Source organism: Meles meles, chromosome 7 (assembly GCF_922984935.1).
Source record: "Meles meles chromosome 7, mMelMel3.1 paternal haplotype, whole genome shotgun sequence".
In the NCBI taxonomy this organism is placed as follows: domain Eukaryota; kingdom Metazoa; phylum Chordata; class Mammalia; order Carnivora; family Mustelidae; genus Meles; species Meles meles.
Genome location: NC_060072.1, coordinates 105,971,125 through 105,997,411, shown reverse-complemented (window position 1 = coordinate 105,997,411; position 26,287 = coordinate 105,971,125). Strand labels below are relative to the sequence as shown.

General features: G+C 47.5%; 1 protein-coding gene across 1 annotated transcript in view; it reads right to left on the bottom strand.

Moving 5' to 3' along the window:
* ANO2 (anoctamin 2) overlaps nucleotides 1-26,287 on the bottom strand; it is a 352,603-nt gene that overhangs the window by 193,467 nt on the left and 132,849 nt on the right. Inside the window, exon 10 of the mRNA XM_046012406.1 lies at nucleotides 23,574-23,638. Within this exon, the coding sequence (XP_045868362.1) occupies nucleotides 23,574-23,638 (65 nt within the window). The remainder of the gene's footprint in view (nucleotides 1-23,573; nucleotides 23,639-26,287) is intronic.

The following is a 26,287-nucleotide window of genomic DNA, read 5'->3' as shown; positions in this document are numbered from 1 at the left end:
TCATCCACCAAGAAAGGGAAGAAAAGGAACCCATATTAAGAACTTACACTGCTTTTTACATACACAGATAAGTTAATCCCTACCCTATGAGTTTGAAATCATTCTCCCACTTGCAGATAAGGAAAACACGCATCAGAGAAGTTAAATCCCATGTTCCAGATCCACACCCAGTTTAACTACACACCTGAATTTCCAACCAAAGCCTACTTTGAGAGTCTTTGATCTTTTCCACTGTCCCACTGTACCAATTCCAAACCCTTTCCTTCCACTGCTAATTATACCTCCCTCCTCTATTGATATAAAGTGATTAATGGCTAAGAGAACAAGAATACTTGTATCTATCTCTCTCTCTCTCTCACATGCACGCACACACACACACACACGGACACACACACACACAGGAAAATAGATCCTACAAAACAGGAACAATCTCCATTGTCTCATCTTGACCCAGAAGATGACCACATGCTCATAGGCATCACGTTAAAAATAATGGAATTATATGGTAACTAACATAACATAATAAAAAAAATTATGGGAGAATAAAAATTAAAAACCACCTAATTGCTTTTCCAGTGATTGAAATGCATTGTCCTAAGCACCATAAATCTTTTCTTCAGGGGTTCAGTTTTCTCCCTCTAATCTCTCCAATGTGCACCTCTCTTGTCTCTGACAGAGTAAGCTCCCTTGGCTCAGAAATCCTCCTGGCTAGGGCCCTGCCCAGCACCCACTGCAGTCTTTGGTGTTGTAAGCTGCAAATGACAGTAATGAATGGAGCAGCATGGGCTCAACACTTTGACCTAAACCAACAACATCTAAACCCCATCCTCACATACGATGGCTGGGGGTAAATATGCTTAGGCATACCAAGGCTACAAGGAAGACCATCAAAATATCCTCCCCCAGTCTGATTATCCTTCTTCAGACCCCACACAGGCTATGAGCACTGTTGGCAGACATATGTCTTCATACCTCACCTACATTCTAGACCTTAGTTCTTCTGCATTGTACAGCAACTTTACTATCAAAATCAACAGTACTGAAAATTTGCACAGCACCTTATGGTGTACAAAGTACATTCACATACTCTATCTCATGCAATCCTCCCAAACACTCTTTGGAAAAGAAAGTAAAGATCACAGATCAAAACAACTGGCCCAAAGCCAAAGAGCTAAGAGAGGGGATGCTGGGACCATGTCTTCTGTCTCCATTGTCTGAGCTCATGCGGCTCTACTCTTTCTTATCATTTAAGAGGTTGTGTCTTGTCTCCCCAGCCTTACTGTAACACCCAGGCATTACACATCTTTTTCTCCCCACCTGGTTATTGTACAAAGTTCTGCCCTTTCCCAGCATTTGGTGAATCTTCACTGAATCCGTGAATGGTGAGCATGTGAAGTGAGCTCCCCTGTGTGTCAAGTAATGGCAAGAAGGAGAAAGCACGCTTCAGGTAATTCACTTTTCAGGCGAATGGCTTTTAGAAATGAAGCCATGCAGGGGCAGCACCAGTCTCTGTGACCAGAATCCTAACTCCATGGAAGAATCTACCTTGGAGCAGCTCTGGCCATCAATCCCCCCACCCAACCCCAAGAGCTTTCTCCCAGCATCTCTGACTTAAGAACCAGGGATGAGGAGCTCATTTTAACTTAGATGCAACCGCAGTCCCACTGTCTTGTTCTCATCAGTACATATAGGTAGAAGCCTAGCAGAACTTTAGGCTTAAGTCAAAGGTTACATGCTTGCAGATCTTTGGCGTGGCTCCTGAGGTATGTGAGTGTAGAACGATGCTGGAACCGGGAAGACCACGTCAGAATGTGAGGAGATGAGCTCCTGACCATGGAAGGCCCTGAACAATTCAGCATCCAGATCTTAGAGGAAGGTCACGAATCCCTTATTCAAACCTCTGCCAAAGAACTTGTGAAACCCCAGACACATGATAGCAGATGCATGAAAGATAAATATCCCTTTAAAATATGCAGTAAGGGCTAGGGTGAAAGAAATGAAATAATCAGATGGGGAAACCAGCATGAGCTTGGAGGAAGTAAACAGGTGGTTAGAGAGAAGAAGCTCACAAGGGCCGCTTAGCTGTGGCTTACTGCATGAGCATCAACCAAGAATCCTCAGCAAGGCGGATAAGAAAAAGAACGGTCTTTTAATCAGGCAGTGAGGTCATAGTAGCCGTCATCAGCTATGGCCTCACTGTATACTGAGGATACAGAAGAGACAAGGTCCTAGGGACCAAGGCAGCAAGAAGGAAGAGAAGAGAAGAGAGCAGTGTCCCTGCATGAATGTGATCCTCTAAAAACCTGGCAAGTAGCAGCCAGGTTTTCGACATTGCATGGGGCAATGTCAAAGTGGCTCCTAAGTCATCCAAAGGCTCTTCCCCAGCAATCCTGTCTTATTATTTCGGGGCAAATGCATCACGAACATATGGATATGATTGTATCTACCCCCCCCAACCCGCCCCGCCGCCATCCTCCATTCCTCATGCCAGAAAAACACATACAGATTTCTAAATGAAAAGGAAAAAAAAAAACAAAAGAACGGCCAGGGACCAAAATGCTTAGTATGGTTTTAAGCAAGCTTGGAACATGCTAGGGAAATAACGGTCGCTGGTTGACAGATCCAAACAGCAGTGGCACCCAGCTCTGTCATTAACATTAACAGCCAGGAAAGTAACTGCCCTGAGGTGGGAGCAGACATGTGGTCTGCCAGAGGGGACTAGAAACAAATGGCTCCCAAAATCTTGGACACTTAAATGGGTAAGGTGACACATCATTTCCCTGTGGTCTCAAGACCCATGTGTAAGGGTGAGTCCACTTCGGCCCTCAGACTTTATCAAAGGGTTGGTGTCCAGCTGTTCCTCATCTCCACTGGAAATGGAACAAAAGGCTTCCATTAGAGCAGAGGGAACACAATTTCGACGTCAAACGCAATGACCAGTTCTAACACACTCTGAGAACAGAGCATATTCATGACATGCCTATAAATCAATCTATTTACAAATATTTATCGAATGCTACCTTAGTAAGGGCTGCACTGTGTGTCAGACACAAAGTAGATGATTTTCAAATATTATAACCAGTCCCCACAACAGCACTGTAAAAATGGGTATAATGAACCCTATTTTATAGATGAGGACTGAGACACAGAGAAGTTAAAGGAGTTTCCCAAGATCATCATGCTAGGAAATGGTGGCACGAGGAACAAACTCAAATTTATCCAACTCTGATTGTTTTTCCCTATTTTCTTGGATTTCAGTGCTGAAAGGAATTCTTTGTACCTCCCTACAAAATCTAGGACAACCTTTTATGCTGAATGGATGTTGAATGAATAAACAAGCAAGTACAAATGACAGGTTCTGCCACCAATGTTCCTATACCATATTTCATCAATTTAAATGTTCACTTTTAAGTACTACATAAAATAAATGTGCATCTTACAATCAGCAGACTCTTGGAATCAATAAAAAATGATCATCTCAAAGTAAGACCAGTTCTATATGAAAGTGTTATGAATAATATTGGGACAGTGAGTGTTAAGTGACAAATAAAGTAAGTGTCATAGTCCAGATAGAACAGTCCAAAAACAGTGGCATCAATTTTAGATGTAAAGGCCAAAAAAAAAAAAAAAAAAAAAAAAAGGAAAGAAAAGAAAAAAGTCTGAAAGAACCTTGATTGGTGATTTGAAGCATCTCTCCTAGAAGAGTACATGTTTCTTAAAAATGGGGATTTCAACTGATCTTTTTTTTGTTCCCCAAGTTCTCATTTCTGCATTATATAAGAAAGAATGGTGGTATCTCCCCTCTGAAGTATCAAAAAGTGAGGGAAAGCCCAACCCATCCAACATTTCTAGTGATTCCTGCCAGAGGCAGAGCGTTGAATCAGATGACCTCTGGAGAACCATCCTAGACCCAGGATTCTGTACCTAAAATGGGAAACCTGCTCAACTACAGAAACTTACTGGGCATTGACATTATCGAATCAAGAACTCACTCAGCAGTATTGTGCTTACTCCCTTCTCTCTAACCAAGCTTCCTTCTCCCATTTCCCCATTTTTTGATCTCTCCTATCCGCAAACACACACACCCACACACACAGGCATTTAAAGGTAAATTAATCTCCCTTCTCTATTTTCAATTTAAATATCTAAAAGTCTACTTTAGGGGTGCCTGGGTGGCTCAGTTGGTGAAAAGTCTACTTTATTCAGGAAATGCTGTATGGTGTTAGGGAACAGGAATAGAGAATGATCTCACACCAAGGGGAGCCTTTAATAAAGAGTTCCTCCACACTTTCTCCTTCAGAATACTGCTCCAAGATGTAAAGGAACCGAAAACAATTTCAGCTTGCTGAAAGTAATGGATGAAAATCTGATGAGAAGCAGGATATTCACAGGGTCTCAAAGACTGTCCTCATATTATTAATTACAGGGGAAAACGAGTAACCACACAGTGGAGGAGTCTAGCAGACAACACCATAATCCGGGATCAAAGCTAACATCACCATAAAAGGGACAAACAGACAGCATGAGCCTCCTGTTGTGATATACTGAAAAGAACACACATCACTTATGTAGGATTCCTACTAATAATATATAATCTGCATCCAGTCATGAGGGAACATCAGACTAACCCAAACTGAGAGACCTTCAATAAAATGATCCTTTATTCTTCAAAAACATCAAAATTATGAAAAACTAAGAAAAGGTTACAAATTAAAAGAGACTAAGGAGGTATACTAACACGAAACTGTAACACAAGACATTATTGGGACCACTGAAATTCCAGTATGGATTCTCGAACAGATAATGATGTAACAGCAGTGTTAAATTTCCTGGTTTTGAAAATTAAGCTGCGAGGAAAAAAACCCTCGTTTTTGGAAAACACACACAGGAATTTAGGGATAAAGAGGCATGATGTCTGCCACATTCTCCTAAATGGTTCAATAATCATAATATATCCATGTCTGTGGAGAACGAGAGCAAGAGAGAGGGAAAGACAGAGTATATGTAGCAACATGCGAACCCATGAATCTCAGTCCTGACAATAAGGGAGTCCTTTGCATTATTTTTCATTTTTCCTGTAAATTTGAAATTACTTCCAAATCAAAAGTAAAAAAAATAAATGGAACCCATTTCTTCTCATTTCCCAGGCATCACTTAGCCCAGGTCCTGGTGTCTAAGTAGCAATGTCTGATTTCTTGGGCTCCACAAACCATCACAGAAGAAGAAACCAGAGAAACGTCCAGCAGCACCTCTAGTCTCTCAACATGTGCAGACTTTCCTTCGATTTCAGGAGAGACCACAAGTGAACAAAGCGATCACTGAAAGTAATTATCTGAGCATAAAACAATTAGTACGACAACCACAGAGAGAAAGCTAATAGTGACTGTTCACTTGTAAACACGCTAGCAGGGAAACTCGGCCAACTCTGCTCTCTGCCCTCAGGAATGTCGAGTCTTAAATCAAAGTTACAAGGCAGGACAGGCAGTAGGGGCTCTGCACATTTTGAGGGAGGCTCCAAAAACAAGCATAAAGATGTTCCTGGAAGCGGTTCTGGAAGGGGAAAAGGAAACCTTGATCACTTTGTGAGGTACTGGAATAGCTTGGAGGGAAAGGGAATGGGCATGTTTTCCTGGACATCTTTAAAAGAAGAGGAGACCATCTAGGAAAATGTTACAATGTGCAGAATTTACTTCAAGATACGTCATCACATAAAAGGTGAGAGGATGTGTCTTCCTTGACTGAACCTCTGATGCAGGTCTTGCCAGCCAAGACAGCCCAGGTGTTCAGCAAGCCCATGCTCACAGGTGGCATCTCTACCTGGCTTATCTCTGTCGACAAGCAGAGCTTGGTGAATTAGCATAGATTGTCAAAAATGGATTTTCATGGGTAAAAATAATGGCCTGTTGAATAGCATAACGAATGCTAGAAAAGGGTTTTCATTTGGCAAAATTAGAGGTATTCAAGTAGCATGGACTGCCTTGACCTATTTTAGACATACTCATATCCTTTCTTATAAATATCCAAGGAGGCTTGTACCCCTTGTCCTAGGGATGATACCTCCGGCTAAACCCCAAAATGGTCCCACATCTGAGTCTCTGGATTTTATTTCCCTGACACTGTTTATAAAGGTGACAAAGTTCTGCCTCCGGAATTGAGGGCTTTGCCTGGAGTGAATCTTTCATGCATGGAGATGGTCAGAGAATACAAAAGAACAATGAGTTAGGACATTCTGAACACATCGTATGAACTATCATTTTCCACACTTGTTAATAAATGTCACTTACTTCAAAACCTCAGAGGCTGTTGAAAAAAATGGTGCATGACTAAATTGGCTTAGGCCAGCGTGCAAAAGATGAATGGGAGCAGGGGGAGGGTCCTACATAAACAAGGGGCAGAGGCACGAGGGGCTTTTTGTTCATGATCTCCACCTTAATGCCGTCGCAATCTGAGGATATATGCCTTATGACCTCAAGTCCCAGAAATCACAGCAACTTGCTTTAGGGGCTAGAATATGGTCTAGCTCAGTAAGTGGCCCATGTGCAAGGGAAAAGAATGTAAGAATGTGCTTGCTGCAGTTTGGGTGCAATGTTCTATGACTATTAATAAGGATCACTGCATTCACAATGTTGTTTAAATCTACAACATCCTCAATGGATCGGCTACTTGTTCTGTCAACTATTGAGAGAGTTGAAATTCCTAGGTATCATTGTGGCTTTGTCTATTTCTCCTTTCTGTTTTGTTCATTTGTGTTCCATGTGTTCTGTCAGGTACACACAATCAAATAGGATTGTTGCATCTCTGTAAGGCATTGGCTCCTTTATCAACACAAATATTACCATATCTCCGATAATGGGCATGGCCTCTCCAGCTTCCCTTTGATTAGTCTGTTTGCTGTCTCTCTTTTCATCCTTGTACTTTTAATCTATCTGTGCCTTTATATTTGAAGTATGTTTGTAGTAGGCAGCATAGTTACATACTGCTTTTGTATCCAATCTCATAATCTCTACCTCCTAACTTTGATGTTTAGGCCATTTATATTTGATGTGATTACCAATATGCTTGAATTGAAGTATGCCATTTTGCTATTTTATTTTGTACTTCTTCAGAGCAACAATAGGGCTAACCCCATTCCTTCATGGATTACTTGCCTGCTGTTTGATGTCTGGAAATTTTTATGACATAAATTTTAACTAGGTTTGTAGTAGTTTATGGCAGAAAAGCTAGTGCTAGAGCAGGAACTCCATCCTGGCCAGATGTGGAAGTAGGGAATTGATGCTTAAAAGGTTTCTTGGGTGATTTGTGTATGCTACTAGAATTGGGAATCTCTGCTTTAAGGGTCCCACTTTAAAGGGTAGGATAAAGGCACAGAGCAGAAATGTGAGCTGCTGGATATGAGACAGCAGGGAATGCTGGGAGGTGTAGGAACCACACAGCGTAGGTTCTGACTGAAAATATGCACATGTAATGTTTTTAAAAGATCTTTTGGACCAAGTATTTTGAAATGTCTCCTGGCTGAAGTCTTCTCCAAGGCCACTCATTTGCAATTCCTGTGACTCTTCTTTAACATCAATATATCTCTTAAAATGGAATGCCCAGATTTGAGCTCCAGCTTCCATGGAGGACTGACTGAAGCTCAAGGTAAGTAACACCAAAATTACTCCCCATCCATATTCCCATGAGTTCATTAGTTCAGTTAAGACAAGTTAATGTTTGAAAACAAACTGAGAGCTCATGTTTAGCTGGTCAGCTCACAACCACCTCCCATCTCACTCATACCAATGCCTGCCACAACAGGTTTTCAGGTCCTGCACTGTATTTATGTCCTGACCTTTCATTTATCACCAGTAAATTTCACCTTGTTGGTTTGGGACCAGGATTCTACTTGCAAAGGACATTTTGAATCTTGACTCTGTTACCTTTCAAGGTAACTACTTTTTCCAGATGTGTGCAATGGAAAATCTGATAAGTATGCCTCCCATTCTTAAGGACCCAGAGCCTAGTGACTAGATGGCATGACACAATCCCCTTGACTAATGTTAGCCAACAAGTACTACCTCTGTTCTTCATAACCTCTACTCCCAGGAGAATAGAGAACAGAGGAGAGGAAGCACAAACAAGTAAACCAGCTCTTAGCATCTTGGCAAAACTCCAAGGTGATGGTAAATTTGCAGTATGTATGTGGAATTTGTATAAACATTCCCATGAATACTCTAGCAGCTCATTTCCACAGGTAACTAGGGCCACCACACAGCAAGACTGTAGGGTCACTATTCCCGTCTGGCTTCCATTCAGCAGCTCCAGCCCCGTTGCGAATTAGCCGTATGGCCTTGAGCTACTGAGCTGTCTTTCCCAAGGGTCTAATTACTCCTGTGAGGTCTCCCTCCCCAAGAAGATTTGCTCTTTCTCCCACCCTTCTCCCATCAGAGACTCATCTATGCCCCATTTCCACAAGGCTTGGCATTGCCCTGGCTGTGACTAGACAGGCTTCTGGGAAAAGTTAGTTAGGGGGACTTTATCCTTCAAATAACATTCTTCAGTTTGATCTTACCAGCTTCCTGTTCAAAATCCTTCCATATTGCTTGGGCTAAGCATTTCATGCTGGCTTTATGATCTGATGCCTGCTTACCTTTCCTGCCCGACATCTCTCCCCATCACCCGTATACTCCTCATTCCAACCACAGGCAGCTCCCTGTAAACTCCTGAACAGTATGCTTTTTCATTACTGCATGCCTTAGTTCATGCTGTTCTCCCTGCCTGGAATGCCCATCCCCCTCTTCCCACCCATCTTACATCATGATGCTAAACTCAGCTCAGTCATGCATCTTCCAGGCCTCTTCTGATTCAGGTGCCCTCTGAATCCCACTGCACATATTCTGAGCATTCATCATACATCCTTAGGTATTAGCTGACTCATCTTTTCACCAAGTTGACTATAAGCTTCTTGAAGATCAGGATTTTTCATTACCACTGCCCGGACAGTTCCTGCCATAGGATAGGTGTTAGAACCACAAAGTGTTTTGAATGATGAGGGAATAAATGATGAGTCAGTCCCAGCACGTGGTTCAGCTGCCTACCTCACTCAGAGGAGGGGCCAGGCCTGCAAGCTCAGCCCTTGTCACAGCATCCTGAGCTCAGACCCAGGCTCCTGGGACTCTATGTCACAGCTGGAATCAAAATGTCTAACATCCCTATGTGACTCTGCAGGCCATTGGCTCAATTCTCCACCCTCTGTCTAAATCCTCTCCCTGGGCAGGACAAGTTAAATGGAAGAAACCTCTCTTCTCTCCACTCACAACTGCCTCACAACCAAGGAGGAGCCACACTCCCAGATGTGCTGCCCAAGAGAGGTGCTCTGGTGCCTGGGATCCAAGAAGTCAGGGAAGCCTCTGGAAAAACATCAGTTGGAAAATCTATCCCTGGCCAGCCCTCTCTAGGCCTCTCTCCTGCCGAGTTTGTTCATGGCTTGAAGTCGACAACCCACTAGCTGTTTACGTTCCTAACCCTGAGTTTGGGGCATCTGCAATTTAATTTGAACCATGGATAGAAAGGACTGTTCTCTGTTAGGGTTGCAAGAGCGTAAGCAACCTTCTAGGCTGAACTCTGTGTGGCACTCCCCAGTACCACCCAAACCCTGAGCCTATGAATATCTTCTATTACTTTCAAAAATCACCTTCAGCAGGCCAAGATGGGGGTCACTCATCCCCAAATCTGGAAGACATCACTAAGAATGAACGAGTACAGAAGAGCTGGGATGGACTGGTAAGGAAAGTTGATGGAAGAAGAAGAATAAAGCCTGGAGGTTACTGGAGGAGGGAAAAGGAGAAAGTTTGGGGGGAGGGGAGGGCAGAGAGGTTTAGAGGGAGATGTCTGCAGCCATGAAGGCTGAGGATCACTAACTCAAGCCCTGGGAGGGAGTGGGAAGGATTCAGGAGAGCCATGATGGGCTCTGAAAGACTGTGCCCAGAAACCAGGCTCCAAATAAATGGTAAACAGAGTTGGCCAGGCACATGTATCCCTCCTTACCACCCAGAAAAAGAAGAAAGAAAAGTAGAGCCAGGGTGACTTTGGTCCTTCCGAATCACTCTCACAGAATCTGTCAGCTTCTACCACCACCATTCTTCTTAAAGATACTTCCTGAAAGTATCTTCACCTACATAAACATACCAGCTGCCTCTTGCCCATCCAATAATTTAGGATTAAAGGTCAACACCAAGGGAGAGGATAATGGACAGCAAAGAGAATCCTGGTCAGGGGATTGGCATATTCCCACTCCTTCACCATGGGGAGCCCACTTTGCATTTGATCTATCCTCACTGCTCGGTGGTCTTGTCTGGTGGCTCACTGGAAATTACTGTCCCTTTTCAGGCACTGCTCTGCCTCTCTGTTCTGTGTCACATTTGTCACCCACTGTCTCCCTTGGTTTATGTTATTCGATGTGCACACAGGCAGATAAGAGCCCCAGTTACCACGGACAGCAAAGCCCTGAAGGGTGGCATTCCATAGCCACAAGGCAGAGGGCCTTCCACTCTTCTTACACACTCACGCACGTGCACACACATGCACGCAATTCCCATGCACCAACCCCACTAGAACAACTCAGAGCCATTTGGAGCAGCTGGGCCTCGGGGTTTTCCCCAGAGAGTTAGCCAACCCTCCTGCCAGGTCTCCTGCCATGCAGCTGCCATCCACTCTCAGGCCAGCAGCCCCTGAGATGCCACGCAGCCTTTTCCACTCGTCCAAAGCTTCTTAAATGTCCCTGATATACACCATGTGTCCCAATAGGAAAATACACACTCATCAACTCCACAAAATGCTCCAGATGTGATCAAAACTGGAGAGGCAAAAGAAAACAGAGATGGGGTGTTTAGGAAAGGGGACAGAATGAACGAAATCCAGGAGCGCAGCAGTGGGAGTGCCCTGGGTGGTGGTAAGACCGATGGATGGAATCTAGAACTGGGATCCAGACTCCCAGGCGCCAATCCCTACTTCAACCTGTCTCCTTGTGAGACCCAGAGTCCTGACCTCAGACTAGCTTCAGGCTTGAGGTTCTATCTATAGAACCTAGAAAGTTGGCCCTGGAAGTGTTGCTATAGATCACCTGTCCCATCCCCCCTACTATTAGGTGAGGAAGGCAGCAGGTAAGTCAACCTGTCTGGAGCATTGCCCACCACCTCTAACTCCCCACACCCTCCTACCTCCCAGTTCACCGCTGTCCATATTAAATATCAGCAGGTAATAGCAGCACAGGTTAATGATTCTTCATCTAAAAGTCCTCAGACATGATACCTCTGTCCCTCTGCTCCATTAAATCTGTTAAGAGGATCTTAGTTCCTTTTTTATAAAGTGAGGGGATGGCTTTCAAGGACCCCCCCAAATCTGAAATTCCTAAGTCCTCATGATCTTCAGCAATACCCCCTTAAGGAATAAGATTTGTTCTACTCTAAAAGATCCTGAGTCCCTTCATTATCCCATCTAACATCTGACCACATTGGTCCACTATCCCCACCATCACCTCAAGGCCCCTTCAGGAAGCAGCCCCTGCGTCCCGCCAGCATCTTCCTCCTACAGAGTGTAGCAAAACCTTTCAGATAATGGGCTCTAAAGTTGTACTGCTTGAGATCTGGAGCAAGTGACTTAACCTCTTGGTGTTGCAATGTCCTGTTGTGGACAATGGGGACGATGACTGTGCCAACTCCACAGGGTTACCATGAAGATCCAAGCAGATTGTGCATACAAAGGGCGCGGTGAAATGGGTACATGGTGAGTGTGGTGTTTGATGCTGTCAGTAATGGCCTTCACCATGCCCACTGAGACATCTGCCACTGGGGCACAGGGACGTTGCAACCTAGTGAAATCTATGGGTTAGCAAGGATATGGAGGGTGAGAACAGAAAACAGACTTGAGCTCAGCATCACATCACCAAAACATCCCTCATGTCCTCTTGGAAGGACACAGATAACCAGGAGTAGATGCTGCTCTTCTCCCCAGATATTCCCTCTCAAACCCCCCACCCCACCCCCCGCCACCCTGTCTGGCACAAAACAAGCAATCCCTTCCTAATGTCCCACAAGGAAGAAGTTGAAATCTTTTAAAAGTAAAAGCCACCCAGATCATGGCAGTGTTGCCCACACAAGTGCACCCACACAAGCCAAGCCTTTCAAGGATGTACTCTTTCTTTTAGGATAAAGTCCAAAATCCTCCACCGCCCTACAGGATCCACTAGGCCCTGACACCTGCCTTGCCCCAGCCTGGCCCCCCAGCATTCCCCTCACTGCAGACCTAATGTCCCTGCACGCCAAGCACCCTCTCCCAACACTGGGGCAGTATACACAGCGGCGAAGAGAACCGACTCTGGAACCAGACTTAGGAGTCCAAATCTTCCCTCTTCTTTACTAGCTGGGTGACCCTGGGGACTTAACAATCTCTTTGTGTTTCAGTAGCTCATCTGTAAAATGACTATAATAGTATCTATCTCAAAGGTGGTGCAAAAACAATGAATACTGTTACGCTGAAAAAAAAAAAGGCTGTGTTCCCTGCTAGATCACAAGGCCCATGAGCTCAAACTAGTGTGGACCACAGATACTCCTGGGGCAGTCCCGGTTTCACCTGTTGTCTCCATATGGTAGGTTAGACTAGCGTTCAGCAAACATGAACTCCTCTTTCCTTATGTAAGAGTATACTTCCCGGCAACATGGATTTGTGCTTGGTCATGTGACTTCTTTGGCCAATGGAATGCTAACGAAAGTGATGTCAGCAATACCAAAAGAGGTACTGTTTGTTTCCATTCCTTGGCTTGGGGTCTTTTGAGTCACCATGAGAGAAACATGCCCCAGGTAGCTTCTGATCTAAGGAGAACGTACAGACCTATGAAGACCTGAACGCAATCTGGAACCTGAGGCGAAGCCCAGCCAATTACCAGCCTGAAGCTGAGCTTTTTCACTCAACCTACAGACACATAAGCACGACTAGTAAACGACTGCTATTGTAAGCTACTGACTTTGGGATAGTTTGTTATGCAGCATTCTTGTAACAACAGCTGACTAGCACACTAGGCATAATTATTAATAGTGCTCACCTCCCTACTCAAAAGTGTTCCAGGTTAAATGATACAGTATCTCATTACCCAAAGTCAGTCTGTATCCATCTTTTTATCTCTTTAACTCCAGTGCCCAAAACAGTGCCTGGCATGGAGGAAGTGCTGGATGAATATGCTGGGTAAAACTGAACTGAATTACACGGTCTCTTAAATCTCTTTCCCAAAACATGAAGTCTTCTTCCCAATTCCATGGTTAGATGTTAATCCTTCAGAGAAGGGCTAATATGTCCAAAGGTAGATACAGTCTCACAGGATTTGACAGGAAGATGTAGCCTTCAGAGAAGGGCTTGTATACCAAAGGGAGATATGATCTCACAGGATTTGAAAAAGAGTGGGGAGAGACCATGGCTTAAGCATGGAGAAAGACCAAAGTGAAAGGAAAGGAACCCCGGCAAGAGGAATCTACATCAGGCTCATCAGGTGCGGCTTCCACGGGGCAGAGTGCCCATGATTGGGGCAAAGAGACATCCTTGGTTTGATTCTTCTCTCCACTGAGCAGCTTACCTTCCTGACTAAAGGTTGAGGAGTGGGCAGAATATCAACCTCAAGAAACACCGCCATTTTGTTACTGATAACAGCTGGGAACCAGCCATTGCCCTTACCTTCATCCAGACTAAAATGCCCAAATAAAAAGCGAAAAATCTCAGTCCTCCAAGCCCCTCTCAGTCTCTCCTGTGTTCAGTTGAATATGGAGTCTATGAAAGAAACCAATGAAGCCGAGGCAACAACCCTGAGGCCTATGCCCTCAAGGACGATTTTCCTGAGTCCCTTCAGTGGGCTGGGTGACCCAGGCTAATTGCCACATCTTCCACAGCCTGGTTCAACCACTGTGCCAGGGGCAGACTGCAATCTTTGGCAGATAGCCAACTACCCACATCTCTGAATATCTTGAGATGATCTCAAAGGTACTAGAGGACAGCAGTCTCCCAGGCAGGGATCTTGAAGCTTTTTGTTTTGTTTGTTTCTTGCTTGCGTCTGTGACTTCCAGACCCACAAAATGCTGTGGTTTTCCGTTTCTAAAACAGAGGCATGTCCCTCTGCGAAAAGCCTGGGCGTGCCGGACTAATTAAATTTAGCTATCTTGTGGTTGTTGTTGTAACGTGTGATCCGCCAATGTTATTCAATGTGTTAAGACGTTTTCTGTTTATGTTGGTTACATACCCATGTGGTGTGGGTGGAGAACATCACTCAAGGGAATATCATTAGCAGGAACAGGGAGCTCAAGGGTTCCAGAGCCACGTGGTGAGACCGTGGCTCCCGGGATCAAACAGTTGGGCTGTGTCCATGGTAACTGATCCGTATGCTAGTCCCCTCCCTCTTTCTAGGGCAAGATCAGTCCCTCAGATTTACCTGAAGTCCTTGACTCCCACAGACAGGCTTGCACCTGCCATGGCCAGCCTAGAGGTTTTGTGGAGAACAGATTCTCCTCTCTGTCAGAGAGAGAGAGAGAGAGTGCACCAGGTCCAAAGGGGCTGAATGACTTGTCCAAAGTTTCCTAGAAGATTAGGTGAGAAACTGCCTGCTCTCACCTCACAGCTCGGAGCACACACGTCCCCCAGCCATCGTATGCTGTTTTGCCGCCTGCCTAACTTCCAGAGAAACCACCTGACAGTTGGTTCTCCCCTGTCGTGAGGCCTCTGTCTGGGCTCTCTTCCCTCACTGTCTCAAACATCTCCTCCAACCACTGCCCATAGCCCTGTGCTTTCTTCTCAGCCCTTCCTCAGCCCCAGCCATTCTTGAGCCTCTCTGGTCAGCCTCTCCTGACCAGGAATGACTTCATCCAAATCCTGTAAATCTCCCAACCATATTTCTTTTCACCTTCAAATCTCTGCTTTCTACTCCAAACTCATCAGCCCCATAAGTTGCTTTTTTTTCCTCTCACAAACCACACTAAATCCAGTTACTATCCCTTCGAAACCTTCTACCACCTGGGCCTAGCACATCGACATCTAGCTGTGTGTGTGTGTGTGTGTGTCAGCTCCTTGCTGGGCACTCCTTACAGCTTGTGACCTCCATCAGCAACGTTCCACTGTGAGCACCTTGTGTCCCGCCATGACACTTTGAGCTTCCTGCTCCTTGCCTCTTCTTTTAGCTTTGACACCAACCCCAGGACAAAGTTCTTCACCAATAAACCCTTGATATAAAAATCCATCCTCACGTTGTTAATAGACTCTGAGTTCTGTTTTAAGAAAAATCTCTGGGAGTCTGGGTTTCTTGGGACCTGGCAGTGTCATACTTACTCTGGTCCCATCTCGGAGGCCCCCTGAACTTCAGAAACATCATTTCACGTTCAGTGGGAAACAAAAAGAAGACATTCCCATGACAAAGGCAGACCTTCCACAAAATCCCACACTGACAGGAGCCAGGACTGTCAGGACTCCAGGACAGGCCACGGAAGAGTCTCGCCTGGTGCATGGTGTGAACCTGGTTCCAAAACCTGCCACTGAGACCCAGCCACGTGGTGGTGGCAGCGTGCAGGGAGAGACTCGGCTGACAAAAGAAGTGACCGCTAACAACCTGACAGCATGGAAGAAATCAGAACAAACGGACTATAAAAAATAGAACTGAGAAATCAAAAACATGGCATTCTCTGCTTAACAGAGGCACAAATGATGCTATCCAGCTCAACAAGCTGAGGGGGGGCCCATCATTCCTGCTAAATACAGGGGAATTCTCCTTAGGACGATGCCATTATAAAGCAGGGGTTGACCAGTAGCCCACACCAGTTTTCCCTCAGGGATTAACACCAGGGGGCTGGAGACCCAGCTCGCCTGACACCCAGCTGGATGAAGGGTTCTGTCACCTTTAGCCCCATGCTACAAGGGAGAAACATTGTCTCTAGAATCAGGCAGGCCTCGGTTTGATCCCAGATGGGCTGGCTCTGTGGCTTGGGGAAGCTCCTTATCTCGCGGAGCTCAGTATCCTCATCTGTAAAATGCAGGTAAAAATACCCACTTTGCAGGGTCATTAGGAGGCATGGAACTCACATACAAAGTGCACAGTCATGATACATTGATTCACAGTAAGAAAAAAAAAAGTCGGGCACCTGGGTGGCTCAGTTGGTTACGCAACTGCCTTTAGCTCAGGTCATGATCCCGGAGTCCTGGGATCAAATCCCACATCGGCCTCCCAGCTCCATGGAGAGTTTGCTTCTCCCTCTGACCTCCCCCTCTCATGCTCTCTCACTCTGTCTCTCTCTCTCTCTCAAATAAATAAATAAAATCTTTAAAAAAAAAATAGTCTTACAATTATATAGTATTTGTCAAAACTCATGAGTTGAAGGACTCTGCAAAATCCTGCTAGCATAGGGAACACTAATGTTTTCCTCTAGGGAGCAGATAATACCTTTACTTACCCCTATGTCCATCACCACAGTATCTGTGCAATACTTTATCACAGTCCATGAAATAGTATCGTGGGCCATGTGGGACAGGTGTTATGATCCCTCTTTCATACCAAGGAAACTGAGGTTTGGAAGACAGAGTCTTGTCCAGACATTACATCAACTGGAAACAAAGCTGGAGCTGAAACTGAGTTCTTTTCATTCTTAACCCACTGCTCCTAGCCTACAGGAATGTCCCTAAGCCCGAGCCTCAGGACTTAAACATGTGCACTCTCTATCTGTCCCCTACCTTCATCAGTGGCAGCCTCACTCCTCCATTTTCTTCCTGGATAGGGAGCTCTTATTTGTTTAAGTCTGTCTTCAGATGTATCCTCTCCAAATCTTTGATCACATTACTTTTCCTTCCCCGAAATATTTCCAGTCTGGCTGGGAGTTTTTTCTTTAGACGTGATGACCCAAGTTAGACACATGTGAGGCTCTGGCTCTGCCACGATTTATAAGTGATGTGATCCTAAGATGTTTCCTGGCAATTTCCAGGGTCTGTGGGTACTGTAACACATCACATGGATGTTTCTAGAAAGAGTTATGGTCACCCCCAATAATCTTTGCCTGAGGCATAGCCAATTTAGATGACTAGTTTGGGGGTCAATTTCCCCTCATGATCTTTTCCATATGCTATTTTTATAGCCTCACAGTTACTTTCTGTAAATTCCTCCATCAGTTTGTCCCTTCATTTCCCAGAAAAGCCTTGTGGTCATCTATAGGCTTAGAGCTTTGACTCTGAACTTCAGCGCCTTCAGAACAGGGCCATACTTAATTAATTTCCGTATGTCCAGCACCAGTGTCTGACATATGGTCAATGCAAAATATGTGTTGGTCCAACAACCCCAGGTGAGGTGTGCAGAGGGACCCTGCTCTGAGCTCCCCAGGCCAGTAAGTCCTGCAGAGAAGCATCGTGAGGATGAAGATCCCATGTCACATGAGGACATGCAGAAAGGTCCAAGAGTAGATTGTGTGGAAGGAAAAAAAAAAAAAAAAAAAAGCTCAGGTATAGGAGAACTGTTAGGAACACAAGAGCCAAGAGCTTTTTCCCATTATTTAAAAGACTGAGCTTCAGGGAGATGACCTGGAATCAAAAGGAGGGAAATCAGGAAAGTTCCTGCTCTGGCTCCATGACCTCCTCATGGCTAGAAATGTCCAGCAGAGCAACAAGCTTCCCCTGAGGCAAGGCATTCGCTACTACAAGAAAAATGCAGCAGAAGCTGGGCACTTGCTAGAGAAATATGCCATGAGAGCAGGTTTCCATCCCTTCATTCCAGGCCTAAGCCCTGAGGCGGCTGACCCGGAAGCACATTCCATCTCTGTGCTGCCATGGTTTGGTCCCAGCGGTGCTGGGTATCTGAGAGATTATTGCTCACCAGGGCCCAAAGGGAATGGAATATAGAGCCTTGCCATATATTTTTAGAATAAGAGCAGCCTCTCTTCCTCCCTGGGAAGTTGGACATAAGAGAGTCAAGGAGGAATGAGCTGCGAGCCAGACAGCCTGCTCCTTCCCCTGTTCTGCCCATGGAATTCTGGGTGGCCACGGGGAGCATGTGTGTGTGTGTGTCCGGGCAACCTCCTGGTGCTGGGGATCCACCTTCTGTACCATATGGCTGATACCACAGCAGAAAGATGAAGAGTTTGATCTGAAACAGGAACCACCCTCCATGGAAGTCTGTTCTGAGGCTTGAGAGGCCACCCTCATAAGACCAAGCCAGTCTCCAGGCATGGAGTGGAGAGCACTTTGTTCCAACTCCTGGTAGGCCACGGGCCATGGGCTTTCCCCCTCAGAGGGGGCACACTGAAGGTCAGTGGCACTCGGTGGGGGGAGCAAGAGCCCTGTCGCAACTAGATTTAATAAACAGCCTGGCTTATTTCCTGATCTGGAAAATGGGCCAGAACATAAAATCACAGAACATTACCATCCTTGTTTCAGCCTTGCCTCAACCAGCTACGGCCTGCTGTTCTGTGTCTACTCTGTCCCCTCCCTCCCCCACTCCCAGAAGGAAAAGAAAAACATTCTTCAGGCCTACAAGATACTATTTCTTTCCAGCCGGCAAAATGCTTCCCAGCTAAATCCAATACTTCAAATGTTGGGGACCTATGCAAAGACCAAGGCACTAGTCCCACACTTCATGCCTCCTTGATCTCCCCTCCCTGGGATCTAGTCTCACCTCCTTCCAACCCTGGATTCTCTGCTAAGTCACAGGGCAGAACGAGGGGCATGGGTCAGATTGGCGCAGAATCTACACAGGTGAGGCTTCCAAGTCAACTTTTGGACCTAACCACTCGCAATCAACAGTCATGAAGGATCTAGCTTTGGGTCAGTGGCATTTCTGGCCATTGATAGCTGGCTAAAGAGTAAATCTGTACACAGGGAAGCCCAGGCTGGTGAAGACACATTTAGGTCCTTTAACCTCAGCCCTTCAGAAAGGAACATTTCTAATTCAAGTGCCCCCTCTTCCAGGAAGCCTTCCCTTATTTTGCTCATAGCAATTACTCTTCGTGCACTGTTCTGCAGTATTTTGTTTGTATTTATGTCCTCAGCCCTGTAAGCCCTCACTTCACCCTGCCTTGCACATGCCTACCTCCCTTCATAACTGCTAGACCTTCAGGGCACCTACCTTACTCATCACCGCTCCTCCCCACGCTGCCTAGCACAGAGACTGCTCACCATAAGCATCAGTAAATGCTTTCCGCGCTTGACTGAACCGCCTTTATAAATCCCAGAGAAGGATCAAGGAGGAGGCAGCAGGACTCAGGAAATAATTAATCACGGGTTGATCAACATTTTTTCCTCTCCATTCCCTCCCTCAAACCATCTGCAGCCAGTCCTTCCTGAGCCTGGCCTGCTGAGAAGCCTCCTAAGAAAGAATGTGGCTTCCTCTGTCTTCCTTCTGGAGGGATTTGGACCGGTCACATTTCAGGAGGGTAGCAGTGGGGCCCAGAGACCAAGAGGGATGAATCCTATCACACAGCCTTCTAGCGGCTGTTCTGGAGAACACCAGCAACGATGAGGACCTTAGCCTTGCATAGGAGGAGGGAAAGGCAACAGCTGTGATGTTAGGCCTGCAGACTGGCTCCCCACAGACGGGGCTGGAGAGAGCTGGGATTCTATGACAGAGATGTGTACATAGCACGGTGGGGGCACAGGATCACGCATCTTGCCACGGACCAGGCCCAAAGGCTCCTGAGATGGTAGGCCCCAGAGAAATCACTCTCAAGCTGCTGTGGAAGTGTTTGTACCTGAAGGCTTCAGGCCGGGACATTGCTAAGAGAACCCCAGAGCTGCCACATGGGATGGGTTTCATGTCCAGGGCCTCACTCGTGAAGTGGGCATTCCTGAGAGGAGTGGGAATGAGGGAGAGCCAATCCATCACTCCTCTCCAGACCATAGTCCTGATTCCATACGGCGAACGCTAGGCTGCCCGAGCATCACCCCCTTGGTGAATTCCCCAAAGCCAATGGGCTGCCATCGCGCTAAGCTTAGGGGAATTTTAGACCCCTCTTTTCCTTATACGGCCTGATGCAGGCAGTGGCCAGGACTGAAAATAAAATTTTTGTAGCTCAGCTTCAACATAGCTAGGAGCTCAGTCAGACTCAGCTTAAAGCCTACTGCTTTGTCTCATCCGTATCAAAACCTTCCAACTAAGAAAATCAGCCTGCGAGCAGACATTCATTTTAGTGAAAAGCCAGGTCATGGCCCTGACTAATAGTGAATCACACCTGTACAAATCCAAAAGGCCCCAGGCCCCCAGGCTCCCCAGACAATAAAGGCTGTTTTCCTCCTGGGATGTTGGGGAGTTAACCCAGGGCGGTGTAGGCAAAAATCTACTTTTCTGGCTACGAGGAGCTCTTATGGCTCCTAAGGGACCAAAAGAGACATTTCCTTCCAGCAAAGGCACCGTTTCATCCACTGGCTTGGTCACAAGCCGTGTTTCTGCCAGGGCACCAGCACTGCTGACTGCTAGTTCCCAGAGAGCTACTGTGAGTGGCGTCCCTGCTGGATGCCTCCCTGGGGAACTTTCCAGGCAACGCTTGCACACGCACACACACACACACTTACAGTCAGCTCAGGCCTACAGGCCCCACCCGAGCTTTCTAGAGCAAAGCTAGGATCCGGGGTTGGAGAGCCTTGTTGGGCTGGGAGACACCCATCAGCAGTCTCACAGTGCAGCCTGCTGGGCATGAATGAAGGTGCAGCAGCAGGATGCAGGGGTGAGGGGTGCAGGGAAGGGTGTCTGCTTCCCCTCGGTCCATTTCCAACACCCAGGAAAGGAGCCTCAAACCCCAAACTGCCAGTTTAGACTTGAAGGCCTGTGGGAAGGGAAAGATAGTTAGCCTTGGGGCTTTCAAAATGCAAACGATTCTCCCACCCCCACCGAGGTCTCAACTGCTCAAATGCTTTAGAATGTTCCAAATGTTCAGCATAAGAGAGGAGCCCTGGGGACCCACAGGAGCAATAGAAGTTCCATGCTGAAAACAAGGACTGAGTGTCCAAGGAAATAGGCGGGAGGACCTCTTGTGAGAAATGAATTATCATTTCTAACTTATGTAAGACTCCCCTGCTGCGGCCAATCTTTCAGCACCAACACACTGGTACAATTTCTGTGCGAGGCACCAAAAAGGTACAGTTCACCTTAGTAAGTAGCAATGGAACAGCACTGACACAGTGTGAGGGCCAGTGATGGCTCAGGGAAGGCAGCCCGGTTGGGTGGGCTCTGTGGGTCCGGTGGGTCCTGACAGGTAGCGGCAGGAAAGATGGAGAAGCAGCTGGAGAGAAAGGGCATGGAAAAACACCCACAGGACCTGGTGTCAGAGAGGGCAGTGGGCAGTGAGAAAGAGGGCAGAGGACAAAGAGGAGGGGAAGGAGGTAGCTTTGACAGAATCAGAAAGAGTGAGCTGGGCCTTGGAAGCAATGTCACGTGAGTCTCAGGAGGCGGCTGCTGAGTGTGGGTAGCCATTCCCAACACCCTGCACCCTCTTCCCCCTTCATGAACCCTCCAGCAACCGGCTCTTGCTTACCTGTCTCTGCTTACCCACCTACTACCTCCGCTTGCCCCTCTCTCTTGCCTCTGGCCCTTCCCTCTCTCCCCACGACTGCCACTTTCTCCCTCCAGCAGCTCCTTGAAGTCGGTATCCACTGGGTAGACAGCAGCCTCCCCGGACCCCCGCAGGGCCCCTACATGCACACTACCCAGTGTCCCCTTCCCTTCCCCTCAGCTGGCCTCTGAGAGGTGCCTGGGTCCCCAGCCTTCTTCCCTCCCGGCCAAACCAGCCAAGCTGCTGGCCTCACCCAGGGACTGTGGGAGCTCCCTGAGCCATCTGATGTGTGAGGAGCAGTGGACAGTCTCCAGCTCTGCAGCACACCATGCCCCGTCTAGACAGATTTGAGCTCTGTGTCCTCAGGAACAGCCAGGCCCCAGATCGGGGCTCTGCTCCAAAGGCAATTCTTCCCCTGCAGGTGAGGCTGCTTTGGTGGCCAAAACTGAGTGCAGATTGGAGACATTTCCCACTTAGCTGGCGGCCAGTCACCTGAAGTCTCTGGGGAAAAAGACAAGGCTCTCTGGTAGGAAGAATTCTTATTTTTTAATCATATTAAAAAAAAAACAAAAAAACGAACGAGTAGTTGGAGAAAACAGGCGACAGAGTGGGTGGCCACTTGGGATGCAGAGAGAAAGATCAAAGCCCACCAGGCACAGAGGAAACAGCCACACCAAGGCTGTGGCCCAGAGAACAGTCTAGGTGGCCCGAGCTCCATACAAGGCAGCCTGGGAACGGGAGGTGCGGGGTGAGGAAGCCTCAGTCACAGGCACCCCGTGGCCCTGCTCCGCAACCCCAGCACTGCAGTTAACGGTCTCCAGCTGGAACAAACACCTGCTGTCAAGAGACATCCAACCGAGCTCCCAGTTCCCCGGGAGGGCCGTGTATCTCTGTGTGGGCGGTGAACCTACCCAAACGGCGGCCCCCAGGCTGCTTTCTTCTTCCAAGGAGAAGCTGGAGTTCCTCCCTCTGGACACAATCCTTCTGGCTGCTGCCCCTCTCACAATCCCAGCCCGGGGCAATTAGCCAGGAACACTCTCTGTGTTTACCGGCTGATTAATTAGCTCCTTCTAAGAGCCACAAGTGACTGTGTGATGGTGAGGCCATTATGTCAGGCATGGGGCCAAAAGTGCCCATCTTTCCCAAACGAGTATGCTACCAACTTTCCTCCCAGATCCCTCAGTTCAACCTCCCATTTTTTTAATCCAATTTATGATAACCAGGATCCTGAAGACCATGGAAAGAACACGGCTCGCCGGAAGAAGCAACAGGCCATAGTGGTGGGCCCAGTCTCCACTCCCAGCCCAGTGCTTTCCCACCTCACAGTGCTGCCTCCCAACCTTCCAGCTGGGAAAGCAGCTCGACTCAACAAGCCCACGGAGCTGCTAGAGCCCCTAACCCACTTTAGGCTAGTCAGACCTACAGCATTCTAGTAAGTTTTCTCGAAGGACTTTCACTAACACTTGGTAGAAGCTAGGGAAACTCCCAAGGTACCAGGACATCATCTGAGGGGCAGCACTGAAGGGAGGGATTCCAAGGCCCTCTCTCTTCTCCCTTCTAATGTGAAAAAGCCATAAGAAACTGACATGCCCTCTCAGACCAGCCAGCTCATTCCTCATGAGATTGCCGGGTCTCCCCTTCTCTGGTCCACGCTGTGGCGACTTGCTCATAACCTAAGGATCTGCTTCACCCCATCCTTCTCCAGGACAAATTTGAAGGGCAATGTGTAAGATTGATAACTGCATTCATACCTCCCCCTCCACCCATAAACAGAGGCGCAGGCAGGGAAAGAGAGACCACGGTGGTAAAGACCTCAAGACGGAAGTCATGATGCATCCATTATGTTATCTGCTGCCTCACACAGACCCCAACCCCCCTCACCGCCCCTGAGCTGCTTCCCCATGTGTCAGACATACAGCAGGACAATACAGCCCAGAAAGGCAGGTCCCTCTGCCTGTCCAATAGATGGCCCGGGGTTAAGAGGGTTAACGGGTATGTTTCAGCATTTGCAGCTCTACGGTCCTCCCAAGAGTGCCCCTCACATCTTACCTGATGAGGTCAATAGGTTGAAACTTATAAAACACTCCGTAGCGTGCCCATTCTCGATACAGCAGCTAAAAAAAGAAAAGGGAAACAGATTAAGGGTGGCGGGGGAAACCATTCTCCTTTCTTTTTGTTCACCTTAGCAAATCAGAATTTGATCCCCCACAGCCACCCTAGCAAGTCAAAACTGAGTCACCAAAGCCCAGCTTCTAGGAAAATTCTCCCAAGACATCCACAAGGAGGGTCTCCAATGGTGTGAGGCTATAGAGGCTGACTGCCCTTCCCCACGTACTAAAGGTGACCTTCCTCACACTCCTGGACAGACTCTGCTGCACTGCCAATCATAACCCCACCTTCTTCACTCCCTCGCCTGGCTCAGTCCAGCAAAATGAGCCTGCTATGTTCCCTCATTCCTTCACGAAACATGTGTTTCTTGAGCATCTACTACGTGCCAGACACTGGAGAGCACTGTAAACCAAAGTCATTGCTGCTGTAGAGCTTACACCCTGACGTGTGGAAACAGATAGAAACATGTCAACACACAGGATTTATAAATGCCACAGAGAAAGCTAAATCAAGGCAAGGGAGTAGAACACGAAGGGCAGGGGAGTAGGGTAGGGTGCTATTTCAGACAGATGGCAAGGGAAGGCCTCTCTGAGGTGACAGCTGAGCTGAGGGAAGTGAGGGAACACACCTGGCAGAAGAACACTCTTCCTGTGCAAAGGCCCTGAGAAAAAGTGCATGTGGTATGTCCTGGGGGAAACAGGGAAGCCGTGTAGCCAGGGCAGCGTGAGCGTGAAGCAAATAGGCAGAGATAGCATCAGAAGGTACTAAAGTGGCAGCTCACTTGGGGGTTTGTGGGCCACGCTAAAATCTTTGCACTCTGCAGGAAGCCAGGGGGAGCCGTGCAGCAGTGGGGAGAGACCACCCAGCCTGGACCGCAGATCGCTCATGCCAGCTGCCACGTGGAGAAGAGACTGAGAACGACCATAGGAGCAGGGGTCTCTGCAGCAGTCCAGGAGACTTAAGGTGGCCTTCCCCATGGAGGCGGTGACTGCGTGTGCTGTGGAAGAGCAGGTGGGGAAGGACAGGACCAGGAGTTCACTTTGGGGTGCACTCATTTGAGGCACCCTGTAGGCATCCCCGTGGGGCTACTCAGTATGCAACCGGATGCAAGTGTCTGGATTTCAAAGGAGTGTCCACTTCCTAAATGTACAAGAAGATGAAAATTTGGGAGGTGTCTGACGGGAGATGATTTATAAGGTCATTGAGCTATGGATGCAACCAACAAGGGAGAGGAAGTAGGTAAAGAAGGGGCATGACAGTGGGGACCTGGCGTGGTGACCTTCAGAGGCCGAGGAGATCAGGGGCAGCAAGGGAGACACAGGAGCCGCCAGGGATGTCAAGGGCTAGAAAGGTGTGGTGCACCAGAAGCAAAAGGACCGCTAGTCTCAAAAAGAAAACAATGTCCCGCTGTGTCAAACACTGCTGACGGGCCAGTTCAGGTGAGAATGGAGAAGCGACCTCCAGGTTTGGTGACTTTAAGGTCACTCGTGACCTTTATAAGAGTAGTTTCCATGGATGTGTGGGGGCAACGCCTGAGTGGAACACATTCTAGAAGTTACAGGAGGAAATGATGCACCCACACACAGAGGCGTGCCATCTTGTGATAGATGAATGGCAACTTTAGCAGAACTAGCACGTGGATAAAACCTAGGTGTCACCACCAGGGCAAATGGCATTTCAGTTTCAAACACTTGGCCGGCAGGCTTCACAGATTATCCACTAGTAAATGAAGTAATTAGACATCATCTAGATATCCACGCTGAGAGACATTGGCATGTAATCAAATTATATGTCTAGAATTGACAAGTCTGCAAGACACTGGCTATCTTGTCATGTTCTCTAGTCCCCTTACCCAGCCCACAGAAGTCACAAGGCATTCTGACCAGGAGAACCTGCCCTAACCAGGTATTTTGGATAGCTAGTTAAACAGTAGGAGGTCATCCTTTCCACCTCAAGCCCTTTAAAGACATGATTTTTTTTTTTTTTTTTCACAAACTGACATAAGAACTGGCATTCCTACTTAATGGGTTTAGACTTTTATTGTCATAGTATCTCCCAGTAACGGCAACACTGAACCCGAAAATACATGGACCTGGACAGAGCAAATGGCAGCCACACTTAGCACCACCTGTGAAGGAGGAAACCCGGACATAAATAAAGGGGTCCCTCCGAGCCTGACTGGTAGGTCAGGATGCGAATCCACGAGTTCGGAGGCCGCTCCTTCCAGGCAGACGGCTCCTAACTGAATCTTACTGTTCTCATTAGATGTCTCCTCCCCTTCACCTCAGGTGCTTCTATTGCCCTGGGTCTTTATTCCCTCCCTTGGTGCAAGCCCTGCCCTCCCTAGCACCTGGCAGTCACAGTGACATCATTTGTGGCCCAGAGGGAGGCCAGCGTGCGTCAGGAGGTATGGGCAAGGACTCCCCTGAGGGCCGTGGCTCGTCGCTGCCTGCCTCACAGGCTCTGACCTCTGGAGCGGATTCCTCTCTGAGTCCCGGATCAAGCCAAAAGCAAAGCCTGTGAGCTCTGATCTGCCACTGCCCTGGAGGGAGAGACGAGAGATGCCCCCCGAGAACCAGTATGGCACAGGTGGCTCAGGCTCAAAGTGAAAGCCACCCTCACCGGCCTTACCCTGAGTGGGATCCCAGGCACGC